The sequence below is a fragment of the Austrofundulus limnaeus genome, unplaced genomic scaffold (assembly GCF_001266775.1).
Source record: "Austrofundulus limnaeus strain Quisiro unplaced genomic scaffold, Austrofundulus_limnaeus-1.0 Scaffold796, whole genome shotgun sequence".
NCBI classification, from domain to species: Eukaryota; Metazoa; Chordata; class Actinopteri; order Cyprinodontiformes; family Rivulidae; genus Austrofundulus; species Austrofundulus limnaeus.
Window position 1 is genome coordinate 5,037 of NW_013953198.1, and position 15,738 is coordinate 20,774.

General features: G+C 40.8%; 1 protein-coding gene across 2 annotated transcripts in view; it reads left to right on the forward strand.

Annotated features, from left to right (window-relative positions):
- The first annotated feature begins 2,132 nt into the window (after positions 1-2,132).
- Positions 2,133-15,738, forward strand: part of LOC106532581 (calsyntenin-2) — a 119,477-nt gene continuing 105,871 nt past the window's right edge. For both annotated transcript variants that reach the window (XM_014028678.1, XM_014028679.1), the window contains exon 1: positions 2,133-2,631. In XM_014028678.1, coding sequence (XP_013884132.1) covers positions 2,568-2,631 — 64 coding nt within the window. In that variant the 5' untranslated portion in view covers positions 2,133-2,567. The remainder of the gene's footprint in view (positions 2,632-15,738) is intronic.

Genomic DNA, 15,738 nt, shown 5'->3' on the forward strand with positions numbered 1-15,738 from the left:
GCCTCCTGCAAGAATCACTTCTCTATGCATCAAGTCCAGACCCTCATACGAAGCAAAGTGAAGGACAGGGTCTGGTTTTAACCAGGCTACCATAACTATGAAATATACTTATACAAATATAATAAATGTAATAAATTTCGGATATCTCATTGCTAACTTCTGATCTCACCGTCTCATCATTGCCGAACTTTATTCAGCTTCTGCCTCTTTTTATTTTCATCCTCCTCTAGTTTTTTTGCCACTTGTCTAATATTTTCAGGCTTCAGTCAGAAAGGAGTTTGGGGGGTTTTATGTTTGTTCGGCGGGGTGGGGGTGACACCAGAGGGTGGAATGAGCCCTCCCCCCCATGAATCAGCTCTCTTTTGCATCCTCCTGCTGCAACATGCTTCAAATATGACGAGCATTAATAAAAACGCCATGATTTTATTAAATTAATTATATAATTTAATCACTGTATAATTATTCATTATTAATTCAGTTAGAATGAGTGGAGCACTTGTAAACTACACAAGATATGGGTATTTTTTCAGATGGCAGATCCTCCACCTTTTCACTTCCTGACCTCCAGCCGAACTTCACGCTTTCATGGTACTGCCGCGTGACCTCACGTGAAACCCTCCTATTGGTTCATTCATCTCTTAAGCTCAAACCCCAGGTTTTCTACTATTAGTTCTTTCAGTTGGACATGTTTGGCATCTACAGAAATGTCAGAATCCTGGCTAGAAGCTGGTAAAAAACATTTCTATGAACACTCAAGACAGTTAAAATTACAATCAGCTGAAGATAAAACCATGAAAGTGAAAATAAAATTTGTTAAAAAATTTGGCAAGTCAGTAACATGAAAATAATATTTGTGTTAAAACATGAGGCATAACATGTTATTCTTGTATTTTGATATTGTTTAATCATCACTACTTAGGGTTCTGCATGTTGTATTCATGATTAAATGCAGCAAAATAAACTATTTCAAAGGTAACAGATCTTTGCACTCTAAAAATGAAATGTTGGATTTACTGAACCATGTTATGTTACCTGGTTCCACATTACTGAGTTGAGTACATTCAAAGCAACATATTCATGTTCTTTGGCTAAAAAACTGGTATATTGCTTTGAATTTACTCAACTCAGTTAAGTGGAACCAGGTAACATAACATGGTTAAGTAAATCCAACATTTCGTGTTTTACAGTGTGTAATACTTGGTTTATTTACATAATGACTTTAATTGCTGGATGTTCGGCCCCTGAGCTGTTGGCCTGCAGTAATTGTGGCCCCCAGAGCAATTTAGTTGAATAGCCCTGGACTGTGTAGAATACACAACTGGAAAAAAGAAAAAAAAGTGTATAGAAAACTGTATTTTTACTGTTAAACCAGCAGACAGTTTTTACAGTGTAGGAGGGGGTTTAACTTCATATCTGTTAAGACAGGGGTGCCCAAACATTTTCCCCGAGGGGGCCAAAATGAAAATCTATCCATGGCTGCGGGCCAAATGCAGTTATATAATACACAAAATACAAATACTTTTTTAAAGTAAAGTCCTTTATTTTAACCATTAAGCTGTGCAATGGTCCTCTTTTGTTTTAGTCTGTGCACTTGCAGAAAGTCTGCCACACACTCAAATAGCAAAGGCTCATGGGACATTTCATAAATTGATAAAATATGAGTTTTTGTGGCCTTATAAAGTGTGCAAATCTACATGTGGGGTTAAATCTGATCTAAATATTTATTGTTGTCATTACATGTTTCTTGTTTAATCCTAATAAATCAAAGATATGTCATTACTATGACTGAAAACTACATTCACTACAGCCCTTTTATATAGTCATTTGACCAATGGAAATACCGTTTCTACCTATAGGATAACAGGTTACAACCTTGTAACTTTGGCAACTGTTGGTGGGCCAAATCAAATGGCTATGCCGGCCAAATTTGGCCCGCGGGCCCCACTTTGGGCTCCTCTGTGTTAATAGGAGATATTTCAGCTTCAGAGTGGGGGTGGGGTGCTCCACAGATAGTAGGGGGAGGAGAGTGGAGGTGAAAGAAAGAAAGAAAGAAAGAAAGAAAGAAAGAAAGAAAGAAAGAAAGAAAGAAAGAAAGAAAGNGAAAGAAAGAAAGAAAGAAAGAAAGAAAGAAAGAAAGAAAGAAAGAAAGAAAGAAAGAAAGAAAGAAAGAAAGAAAGAAAGAAAGAAAGAAAGAGAGTGAATCCAGCTCTCCCCTCCCCGTGACGTGTCTCGGTGTGGACCCCGGGGGTGCTCCGCTCTCCGGTCCCGTCTCAGCAGAAACACTTCACCTGCTGCCTCCCGCGCGGACGCACCCCCGGCTCCGCTCTCCGCTCCAGCTCCACCCAGCATCCTTCTCCGTCGCTTTTCTTGCCTTTTTTTTTTCTTTATCCCCCCGCTGCTCCACGCATCGGAGAACTGTTTCCACTCTGCGTTTTGAGCAAAGAGGAGACAGAAGAAGAGAGGAGCCCGCTGCTGAATAAAGGAAGGAGAGGAGGAGAGAGAGAGAGGAGAAGAGGAGAAAGCGGTCGCTGTGGTCCCTCTCCTCCCTGAAGCTCCCCGCCGAGAAGATGCTGAGGATAGCCGGCGTGCTGGCTGTGGTGGCGCTGGGCTTGAGCTCGGCTCACACCAAAGGTAGGGTCGGTGAAGGGCGGCTTGTTCCTGCTGAGGGACAAAACGTCTCTGACGCTGAAAAGTCCTCCCAGATCGCGCTGATCACAAACTGCCTTTCATGCTTTCTGGACTCTGAACTGAGCACCGACGGTATTTCAAGCTGTTTGCTTTATGTTCTGGAAGCCCAGCAAGAAACACAGAAAGAGTTTAGGTGTCACAGCCTTGTCCAGGTGTCATGTTTTAATGCTGTCTTTGCGGAGGACTGGATGGAGGAGGAAAGGCTGCACCGCTCAGGACTCCAAAGCCTTGTGCTGCTTTTCCTCTTGTTTCTGACTGATAGGTGGAGTTATGCAGGAGGAAAGTAGAGCAGATGAGCCAAAAAAGCATCTGCAAATGTGCTGCATAAGGGCTTTTTTTTTTTCCAGTAAATTGCATGCTTGCATCTTTAAGCTTTAAAGCATCAGTGGTGATAGTGTAAGTGTGTTTGGGAGCACTTGTGTTAAACTTTGAGTGTGAGCAGTAAAGGTTTGACAGGGTGATCAAATCCACCACAAACCAAGAAATATGGTGAAAATAAGGAGTCCCAGGACAGATTTCTACTTTCTACAACTATAGTGATGTATGAGTGTAATTTATTCCTCCTAAAGTTACTTTCTGAAAAGTTATTGACTGGTCCAAAAAAATAGGAATCCCATTTTACACACACACACACACACACACACACACACACACACACACACACACACACACACNCACACACACACACACACACACACACACACACACACACACACACACACACACACACACACACACACACACACACAGAATATTTCTGAATAGCCGATGTGTTTGTTTACTTACAGAACGTGTGTCAGTGATGGTGACATCCATGAAAGTTTGAGTAAAGGCACTCTGCTCTACGATATTTATTCCTAACAGTTGTCTTTACTCCTTTTTTTCTCCCCTGTTTAGCTGTAGATTCTTAGATTTCCACTTAAACCTTTCTTCTCAGGTTTTATGTCAGACTTCACCAAATTTGTTTACCTACAGAGCACCACCAGTTACGTAACTCAAAATGTCCAGGTGGTTTTTCGCAGATTCATTTGAGAGCTTTGTTTACGTTGATTGCGTACCCGAGTTTAGGAATTGCATAGAAAACTACAGAAATAGGCTCTTTTAAACTAGACCATAGGATAAAGCTCAGGATTACCTTTTTTATGTATTAATTTCATTTAACTCTCCTCCTCTTCGTACCTCTGTTACAGCTCATCCAATTTTCAAAACATGCACCAAATGTTCTCTATAATCACAGACATACAGCAGGATAACAACACCCAGATGTCACACATGCGTGCCTCACCGTTGGCACGTTCCTGCTTCACTGCTGAACTAATTTTAGCCTCCCAGCCCCCCCACGGTTGCAGTGGGACCTGTTCAGTCCTCCTGTGAGAGTGGCGTGTGCCGTGGGTACGCTGGGAAATGTGGCAACAGGTTCGCGCTAATCAACTCCCCGCGGACCCGCTGCGGCGCTCCACCACTGCGAAATAACAAGGTGACACCTGTCAGTTTCGTCTGGCAGCTGGGAGACGCTGCAGCTGTGATGAGCGGCTCCTGACACAGCAGCGAGCCTCCTCGCTGTTCGCCTCGGCGGCGTGCTCCGTGGAAGGAAAACATATGCTAATGGCCACGCTGCAGGCTGTGACCCCGGCTGGGGGGGGGGGTCAGCATTTTTGCCTCGTGCACGCTTACAAACAACAACAGGATGGCCACCTTGTGCTGCACTCAGGGGCAAACTGGTACCTGTTGGGGAACGTGAGGAATCACCGAATTTATGCAAGCAGCACGTCCTGAAATAGCAGAATATTTCATTTGATGAAGGATTTATTTATTTGCTTCTCCCATCCAGAGCTCGACTGTGAAGTAAACAAATTACTGCTGAGCCAATGGAGGTGGAAAAACCAAACGCGCCGTGGTTCTAATTGATTCCCTGGGGCCACTGTACACGGAAACAAAAATCAGGCAAAAAGAAAGAAAAGAATGACTGAATAAATTACAAGTCAGTTGTCTGCAGGTTTTACAGTATCTGCTGCTCAACTGGCCCTTCCTCAGTCCCTGTTCCAGCTGATAAAAAACACAAGTGACGTTCCTCATCTCGTCCGCCTTTCAGCTTTTAAAGAACGACTCTAACAGCAGCTTTGTGTTTTTGTGAGCCCGTTCTGCCTCAGAACACGCGAAGCTGCTCAGATAACTTTGAAGCGCCGCCGCTCCTGTAGCCATTCTAAGAAAAAGCGAATGTGAAGGTTTCTTTAATCACCCTCACCCTGGACACCCCCCCCCCCCCACACACACACACACACACACACCGCCACCTTTCAGCATGTGTTCCCCCTACCCTGAGAATGTGTTGTCAGTAATCAGAGCTTTAGCATCCCTCTCTTTGTGTGTGATAGGGTGCATCCGACACGTTGACAGGCGCCAAAGTGTGCCGGAATGGGCGAAGGAGGTGAAGTCGTTTTACAAAGGAATTATTGCATTCGCAGATACATGCAGAGGCTCAAACGATTTCCCTGGAACCAGCCGTGTCGCCGCGCGACAGGGAGAATCCTCTGGCAGCCAAGCATAAGGAGCTGTAAAGTTTTTTTTTCAGTTTTTTTCCCCTAACCAGAACTGCCCGAAGCCCTGCTTTTGTGTAATTCCAAGCAATATGAACTCTGAATTTAGATAGCTCATTACCAGCACCGTGTATTTTAATTCAGCTTCCCACTGTGGAACTCTTTGTATTTTGAACATTTTATATTTTTTGCTGCTTTATTATATCCAGACAAACACACTTTATATTTTATTCTGAGTCTAAAGCATGCAAACATCCAGGGTGCATTATTCTGCCTTTTTTTAAATTTTTTTTGGAGGAGCCCTGCTGTAGCAGCTCAGACGTCTACTCGTAAAGTTCGGGGATGGATCGAGACAGGTCCCATAATTTATCTCCGTCTATATGGGGGCATTTGTACGTGTCGTGTGACGTGCGAGCTAGCGCTTTTTGTGAGTGTGTGGATGAGATAAAGAAAGCCGGTGGGCTTTTTGAGGTTCCCATTAGCAAATAAAAAAAAGGAAGTGACAAAACAAAAAAGAAAAAAAAAAGGAAATAGAAAAAACAGGCAGATTTATGCTGCCTCTTTGTAGGGAGAAAGTGCATTATGGAAGCAGTCTATAAATCCTCCGTCGAGACGGTGGCAACGGGACGTGGCACAAATCCTGTTTGGCCTGCTGTGGCCAGGGGGATGCAGGGCTCAGGGGGGAGAGGGGGGAAAAACACAGGTTTATTTACAAAGAACTGCTTTCCTTCATCTTTGCCGAAGCCATGAACATTGTTCCATTTTAAATAAAAAAAAACAGGTTTCGTGGCTGTTGTGATAGAAAAGCAGCAGGCTTGTGATCCACACTCAGTTGTAAAACCATTAGAGATAAAAGAGAGCCAGAATAAGATTAGTTGAAGGAAACAACAAGTTTTTCCTACAAGTTCTGCAACTAGATGCAAATCACATGTCGACAGACCAACATTGTTCCTGACTGCTTAATAAATGCTGCACGTTAGCTAAGTGAGATAAAGCCTTTCTGCTTTAGAGTAGATTTGCAGACGTTGTATTTATTAGTATTCAAATAAACTTAGCACAAAACGTAAAGACAATTGTGTGTTGTGGAATAATTATTTGCTGTAACGATGCTTCCTGACAATAAATCTTATAGCGGGCCCCTGATTGGGAGCAACTGGGGGTACCAGAAGTTTGAAACAATGTCAGTAAAAAAATATGCTGTAAAGCAGAGAAGATTTGGCAATTTTTTATGCTTGCAACTAGGGCTGGGCGGTATAACCTCAAATTCATATCATGGTATAAATTGAATCCCTTCACGGTAACAATAAATATCAAGGTAGAAAATTAGCATAAAAAGCAAAGATAATGTCATTTTTAAGAGCATTTTTTTTGCAGAAAACTGTAATCACAATCAAGCCCAGCATTTTTGCTGTAGTGCAAATGAACATGACAGAAGTTTAAAAGAATGTTTTATATACGTATATTACAAAACGGTTTCAATAACAAACAAAAGCATTTCTCAAATTTTCAAAAATATTAAAATAAAGTGGATGTTATAACCAGTACTTCAAGTAAAATTTGTCATTTAGACATAAAAAATTCAATGTTGACTAAAATGTTATAATGTGACAGGACCTTAAGGGCCTTAAGTGTGCATACAGTCCTGTGATAAAACTATTTCAGATAACTAGAATGTAAGTGTGGTGAAGCCAAATAAATGTAATATCTGCCTGCCATACAATGAGCTTCTGCCTGCTGAACTTATTGGCTGCTGCTCTGCTGCTCTCATCTTCATCATCTTCATGATCAGAGCAGAAGCCGACTTTACATTAGCAAGATCAATTTATGGCTGAACGAAAGTCCACATTTTTTTTATCATCTCTGTGGGAAACTACATAAAAAACCAAGTTTTTTCCCCGACAATTTGGGTGCGAAAAAACTATGGTTGTTAATGCTTCGCTCTGCTTGATGTGCAGCGGGAGGGAGGGAGGAAATGATCCCCCGACACGACGACACAATGTAACTTTTCTGCAGCGGGAGGAGGAAATTTTGAGGATTTATTCTTTCTATACGTGTTTTAAAACACTAGAATTTCTTCATTATATTTCAAACTCCTGCTCAGTTGTCTCTGCATTCACAGCCCTGTTGACACAGGTGGGATGACGTAACTGATGACAGGACAGTAGAGGGTCAATGTCTACCATAGGCCAACTTCATACCGTTTCTACCGTCTACTGCATATTCTGCACAGCCCTACGTGCAACCCACATACTCAGCTCTACTGCTCATCCCACAAATGCATGTTCCTTACAAATTTGGCACAGTTTAAAAGGGAAATTAACAGGCTTTCCAACGATATAAGATTTATAGCCATAAAACACTGTTACAACAAAGAGACAAGATAGAATTTGATGCCAACAATAGTTGATGTTCCCCATCGCAAGAGTAAAAATGGCCAAAAGTGTCAAGAAAGGTGGTATGAACCCAAAAACCAGGCAAACATGTGGACTTGAATGTAAGAACAAAAACTGATTTAATAAATAACAAAAGAGAAATGCTGACATGGCAGCAAAGTACTAAAAATAATGATGATAGTGAAAAACAGGGAGGAAGATGATGGCTTGAAGAATGAAAAGGCAATGAAGACAAGAGACCGGTTAAATACAACTGAAGACAATTGGCGAGTGGAAGCACCTGGGTGATGACAGACAGGTGTGAGTGGCAGGCTGGACAAACACTAAGAAGCTGACTGAGGATAACATGGCACAGGAAACAGAGGAAACAGGAAATGAGAAAATAAAACAGGAACACCAAACAATGAAAGGTTTTGGCACATACTTAGATGTACTTAAAACAAAATTAGTGCAATAGCTGCTTTCGTTACTGAGCTACTGCCATTTTTATGTGATGTAATATTCGGTTTTGGGAGCCATCTTGGACCACACAACCTTTAAAATGTCTCTGGTGCTTGGACATTCAGTAGTGGCCAACTGTTAGCAGTTTTGTTGGAATCATCACAGGCTTTCATTATTTAAATCATAAGGTGAATGGATGGACGGAGAGCACTTGTCCCCTGCCTCAGTGACATGGGGACAATAATCTATCAAACACAAATATCCTTACCTTTTTGGCAAAGTTTATATTATTGAGTAATCCAGTCATTAATAAAGTAACTGTAGCGCATGTACAGTTTTTGTACCTTGATGATTTATCCATATTTCCAAAAACAACTACAATACAAATGTATGTTCTGACACAGAATAAATGGTAAATGGACTGTACTTGTGTAGTGCCTTTCTACCCAACCAGGACACTCAAAGCGCTTCACACTACAATCTGTGTCCTCATTTACCCATTCACACAGCACTCTACCAGATCTCCTACAAAGCTAACTTGTACAATCAACTATGGAGACTAATCAGTGCCAGTCACATTCATACACTGATGGAACACACATCAGAGACATTAGGGGTTAAGTATCTTGCCCAAGGACACAACAACTGAGACAGCTGGATGGGGGATTGAGCCAGTGACATTCCGGTTCCAGGACGACTTCCCTAACCACTCTGACACAGCCGCCAGTTTAATTAATAGTTTTTATATCTTCAAAACATAAGTTGTCTCAGGGTACATAACAGAAAATATTGAGAACCACTGCTTTTAGTGTAGTTTCTATGGGGACAGAGAAAATGAAAGATCGACAATGTAGATTTAAACAGGGAGAACAAAGAGATTTTGCAGCATAACTAAAGCACAGCTCAGTCCAGCTTTTTGATAAGATTTATCAAGAACACGAGTTCACTTCCTGACCAATCATTCATACTTACCTTGTGTTTGTTCTGCTCTCTGGGCACGGTTGGAATAGAGTTACTCTCTTTTTACCCCAGCCGTTGCTTTAGTTTGAAAAAGTCCAAATCGTGTTAACATTTGTCTTATTTGCTGATTTTGCTCCCAGCTGTTTCCTCAATCCTCCTCCATCAAACCTGCCACACATAATGTAGCGTTAGCACATATTGGGGCTGTAACATCTGTCCATGTGACAAGAAAGGAGTACGAAACAGAGCAGATGAAGGATCTAATCAAAAATATTGAGAGGTTTTTTATTTAGTAATCAAGCTGTGGGTTTGAAAAACTGTAGAAAATATTCACATAAAAATGATCATAGTTTCTGATTGACATTAATAAAGTTTGTTTTTAATGAATTCCTCAGTGAATTCAGTTTTCTGCTTTTCATCTCGCATTTTTTTTCTGTTGCCTTGTCAGATGTAGAGCTGGTTTAATGGAGTCACAGTGGGTGAGAGCTTGTAGTTCAGTATCTGACACCTACTCACAGCGAGTAGGTGTCTCATCTTTCTCTCACTTACAGCTCCTTTGAGTGGCCACAGCTGACCAGAGCTGGCACCAAATGTCCAGGCCACCAAGGCTCATTAATCTGCCCTACAGACAGAGGCCAAGCATTTGATCAGAGGCGAAGGTCACAGCAGTGTTTTTTATTTTTTATTTTTTACAGTATCAGGTTTGAATCTCAAGTGTCCTTTAGAGATGCAGAGAGGAAAGGAGGTAATTGGCAGATGAGGGAATGCAGAAATGAGATGAGGTACAGAGGTCAGATGGAGGTAGGGAAAAAAACAACTCTGCTTTGAAACAAATAACACGATTAAAGATGCAGAGGATTATTGCTTTATTATGGAATTGCAAATGCGCAAACATATCATTTTTTCCCCCTCTGGCATTTCAAGAATCTCCTCTCTCTGTTGTCATAAAAGTCTGATCAAAGAGCTGTTTGGAGAATCCTGCTGAATGTTAATCATTGGATGCAACTAGCAGTTGCAGATAAAACCAACAGAGACAATGTATTAGAGTGTTTTATAAAATAAGTTGAATTGTTTCCTGTCCCTTTTTCTGGTTGTTGCTTTGTCTAAATTTAAAAAGTATAAATAAACAACAAAAACTGATGTAAGAAGGAGTAGCCGATTGAAACAGAAATGAAAAAAAAAAAAAACATCATATGAATTAGGCCTGGGCGATAAACCGGAAAATAACCAATACCGACATTTATGACAACGACTGACGTCTTTTTGCCCATGTCGGTATTTTTGGTATTTAAAAAAGTGAGGAAAAGAGAAACCTGCTTGTTTTCTGTTGCGGTCTCTTTAAAGCCGCCCAGTCTGATACAGGTTTAAACAGACGCTGCATTCACCAAATCAGATGAACCCCACAGCTTAGTTTATCCAATCAGAGCAGAGCAGGGCGGGTCTTTCTGATGTCAGTGAAGCTGCAGGATAAACACTGGTCAGCCTGCAGCTCCTGTCCTGAGTGAACAAACCCCATCCTTCACACTTCGCTCCTGAGCTACCCGAGTCATTGGTATTTAAAATCTAACACATGATAAGTTTTTGTGTTCAGAGCTTCGTTATCGAACAGATTATGTCCAACTTTGCTCGCGTGACCAAACTCCTGTCCTCGACAGTGCTCCCTTAACAGAGAGAGCCACTGTTTCAGCTCTTCTAACAAAACAATATTAACTCTAACAGATGAACATTTGTTTGTCCCACATTATAGAAAAGACAAGTTTCAGCTTAGCGTTACCCCACACCCCCACCAAAAAAGGAAAAAAAAACACTATGTAATGTAGTTTATCGTAAATATCTTTAAATTTCATTTTTCTTAATATAGTTTGCTTATATTTAGAACCATACTGTAACTGAACTGCTCTGTGATTCAATAATTGATCAAATATGAAGAATAAACAGTATTAAATTATTGCATGAGCTCTCTAAATAATATAATCTTTTTGAAAGAAATAGTTATTTTAATAGAGAAATCAGTCAATCTAATAAATAATTATGTATTTAAGTTATTTGGTGCAGTACAAAAGACATATTTGATATATATTTTTTTAAATATAAAATTATAATACATAATGTGTTTGCACTGAAAAGTTATGAAGATGGTTAAATATTTGTATGACTGTTTGTGACTCAAGTCTTGCCAAAAATGTTTTTTATTAAATATATTAAAAACACTAAAATGACAAATATAAACTACATAAAAGCTGTTCAAAATCTAAATTGTGAACTTTGACTAAGAACATGGACACAGTGTATAGTGATATGACTATACTATTCCATGTACTTGTGTGTAGTGGGGGGTGGCAGTAAGTGTTATCGTGCATTTATCGTTATCTAGGTGAACTAGTCAATATATCGTGATATTGATTTTAGGCCATATCGCCCAGCTCTAATATGAATCCTTATTAGTTTTTATTAGAGCACAACTTTCAAGTAATAATTTTCATCACTGTTTTCACAACAGAATGTGTAAATATTTGTGTGTGTGTATGTGTGTGTGCGTGTGTGTGTGTGTGTGTGTGTGTGTGTGTGTGTGTCATCACCGTGCTGCCACTCTTAATCTCCACTTCTTCTGGATAATCAGCTCTGTAAAGTTCCTTTAAGTGCCTTCCCGCTCTCTATCCAGGCTAAATCTGCTCTAAGAGCTCGGCTGGATATTGAAGAGACTCCTTCTGCCACCTTCTTCAGTTCTCCTTTAATCCATTTGTTCCTGCGCTCCAATCACTTAACTCTGCCTCAATCTCACCAGCAGGCTCTCTTCTGCTCCTTAGTGCTGTGTGATGACACATAGTGAGAGGCGCGCACACACACACACTGATGAGGAGCAAAGGGTTGTGCTGACTGATAGCGCCCGACCTGTCCCTCTCCAGCAGCAGGAGGGGCTGACCTCACAGGAAATGATCACAAGGAGAAGATGGAGAGAATTGCAGGTAGTGTGAGAGGAGGGTCAGGGAGAGAGCTGCAGATCTTTGTCTCTATGACTCATGACTCTTCAGACTGGACAAGTGGGGCCCACTGAGTGGAGAGCAGGCTTCTCGAGTGGACAGAGCAGGAGTGGGCGGAGAACTTGGAGACAGCGGTTCTTCTGATGATGCCTTTTCTTAGTAATGGACTTCCATCTGCCCAACCACCCAGACCTTCCTGTAAATCACTCTGGGTTTGTCGCTTCTACCTGCACCTCACAGATTGAAAGAAAGGCAACAGACTAGTGCTTCTGCTCACAGTGCAATCAGTTTGTCTGTAAAGTTAAAACAACAGTTTAACAGTTTGGGAACCGCGGGGAGTCTGTTTTACGTTTGGACTAGTTGCCAAAAAATGAGTGAGATTTCATTGATCTTACAAAATAAAGGAGCTTCAGAATAACAGTAGAACTCATAGTTTCACAGAGAATATTTGAAGGGCCGAGCAAAAAAACTTGCAGGTAGATTTTGCTACATTTGAGCTTACTAGGGAAAAATAAACCAGCTTTATTTTTTTATTTGTACAAAAAATCACATGCTTTTACTCGAGAAACAGTTCTTACATGACGTTCAAAATTAGACCAACCAACAAAAGGGTGTGTTGTGTTTAGTCTTTAGCCTGTTTGGTTGCTGTGCACTGTTTCACCTTGGTTAAGCCTACAGAGGTTTCACTGCTCAGGGCTATTCAGGTCAGCTGCATATGAGCATTTGTTTCCTGCTTCAGCTCTGAGAGCGGCAGCACGTGTTCCTGATTGTCAGTCAACACACATAACCCCATTAGAAGCATTGGCACCATGCACTTGCTAATGCTTTGTAAATTTAATGATCGTCTACAGGTACTGGACTGCTGGAATAAAACTGATTATTTAGTTTTCTTTGTATCACTCTATCAGATCAGGTCTATTCCTTGGTGGAATGCAGATCACCAGTGTTTTAGACTAAAACCATCTAATGATGAGATGGGATGGAGGTTTAGCTGTTTGGGTCAAAGCTTGTAAATGATGAAATGCTCAATCTCAACGGATTCTTCAAAATGTAAATTATGTGTTGGAGATCGCTCTCAGCCTGGCTTTTAAAGGAACGTTTTGATGCCCACTTCGGTGTTGTGATGCCCAGTTTTAGTTTTGTGACACCCTATTCCTGTGTGGAACAGCGGATTCAACGAGATTTAGGTTCAGGTTCAGGTTCAGGTTCTGGTTCAGATTTATTCGGGTCTCAAAAGGGCAATTAATGTTAATGTTAACAGACATCTGGACACAGAATAAATGGCACCAGGCTTGAATAGAGGAGGTGGGTTGTGACTTTACAACTAGCAATCATGGTCCTTGTCCGTAAGTTGTCTTTACCCCCTGGTCTTTAAGTTGTTGAATCTTCATTAGCATGTGGGTTGTTAATGATGGGACCAGAGCCCTAAAGTGTCCATGCCTTTTTCCACAAATCTACGTAAAGATAGGGGTGTACCAGTAAATTAGCCAGCCAATTTATCGATACAGAGTTCTTTCATTTTGGGAGATCAGAGATCGGCAGGTACTTAGATAAGATCGGTGGAAAAGATCGGCGTCTCATTGACTTTCACAAAGGTGTGAAAATTAGCCACTGTTTCCTTTTGCTCTGCTGTGAGCACTAATGCCCAGTTAAAACAAGTTTGTATTGTTTCAATGGTATTGTTCATTGATTTTCAGTAAAATAAGATTGGGACGTAGACGTTGTATTGTGACCTTATAACACCTGACAGTGTCAGCTATTCAAAAAAAAAGTACTGACCAAAATCAGAATCGGCAGGTCAGACTTTTTAAAGATCTGTGATAAAAAACAAACATAGACCCCCACAGGTAAAACGATATCACCTTTAATGACATGTAAGCCAACCCTGTGTGAGTTTTTTCCCTCATTATTAATTAGTTCATCCTATTTTCGCTCAATTCAATTAATGCATCCATTTCTCCATGAAGGCAACAGTTGTCTTTCCATATGGTAATTATTTACAGCCTGAGCTAAAACTTGGCTGAGTTTACCTGTAAGATCCACACGTTCATGTGTGCACTCTAACATGAAGCGCTTCCTGCTTCCCACAGAGTGGAAACTAACCGAAATAAAACATGTTCCTCTGCTGTTAGAGATGCACACAGGCTCAGTGCTTAGAGCTGTTTATGCATCAGCAGGAGTACCTCAGATATGTCTTTTCTGATAAAAGATGTGGTATTCAGCAGTGTTTGTGCATGTGTGTGTGTGTGTGTGTGTGTGTGTGTGTGTGTGTGTGTGTGTGTGTGTGNGTGTGTGTGTGTGTGTGTGTGTGTGTGTGTGTGTGTGTGTGTTTGTGAGTTTGGTCAGAACCCCTGGTGTTAGTTCAGCCTGCCAGCAGATGCTACAATATCTGTCCCCGTTTCTGCAGTGAGAACTAAAGATATGGAGTTGGATCAGGTAATCAAGCTTCCTCTCGACCACGCTCCTCCTTACTTTTAATGAAACTTGAAAAAAAATCAGTGGTCCAAACATTTAGATTTGAAATGCGTTGACAATGTATGTTACCTAAAATGCTTTGCAGCACTGTTGGATTGATGGCAGAGTTTTTTTTCTCTCCCCTGTTGAAAAACAGGCGGTGAGCAGCCACACACTGAGCCAATGCCGGGAACTGTCCTTGGTCCTGACATGAGCCAATGACACTCAGCAACAAACTGCATCAGCAGAGCTATCCATTGTGCTGAATGGGGACTTGCAGGGTTCTTTGTCCTCCCATTACTTCTCGTCACTCGGCCTTAGAGGGGGATTTGCATTCAGAGTGCAGGGAAATTGGAAGGGTGGGCAAATGTGAAAGGGCACCAGGGGACGTGACAGCTTGTCACAGCTTTGATAAGGCGGAGCAGAGATTGATGAGTGACGGATGGATGTGGTTGAGATATGAGACGCTTGTCTACGATAATGCTAAAGAGTGATGTTTTAAACATTTTATTCATTAAAGAATCAAAATATAGTCCTGTTGTAGCGCTGGAGGAAATCAGTTCTTATAATCAGATCCTACAGTTCACATCTTTCACTTATTACTACAAGCACTGTGAAGATTACCTGATTTGTACCAATATAGGGACATGTACAACCATGTACAGATGTGGTTTTAGGATTAAATGCATCAGTTCATTAAATTTTAGCACCAATAAAATCTGATCCATTGTTTAAGCATTTATCTTTCTGCTGCTTATGTATCTTCATTCAATTAGGTTGGTGGCTGTGTATTAAATGTGCCACACTGGCCACAGACCAGAGATGAAAAACCTTCTTTTTCTTCAACCTACATGAAAATCTTATCCCATTTTTTGCATAGAACATGTAAAATGTCGTTAATGGATACACATCTCAATTAAAAGTTTAAATATTTGGGGGAAAAAAGCACATTTGAGCTCTGCAGCTCACTTCTTGTTTGATGAGGCTACTTTAGCTGCTGTAATACAAACGTAAGTTCAAAATTATATTTGAGACACACACAATAAAAACACAATAATACGTACAATATTTAATCACAACTGTATGTTTTTTAATTTTTTAAAAGTATCTAAGCAATTGAAAAAAGGCGTCTGTTTTGAACAAAGCTGTGTGCGAGCTTAGTATTCATTTACTGGTTTTAAGCTAATTCACCAATTTTCTGCTTGTGTCTATAACTATTTGACACAGCAGTCATGCTAAAACACACACACACACACACACACACACACACACACACACACACAC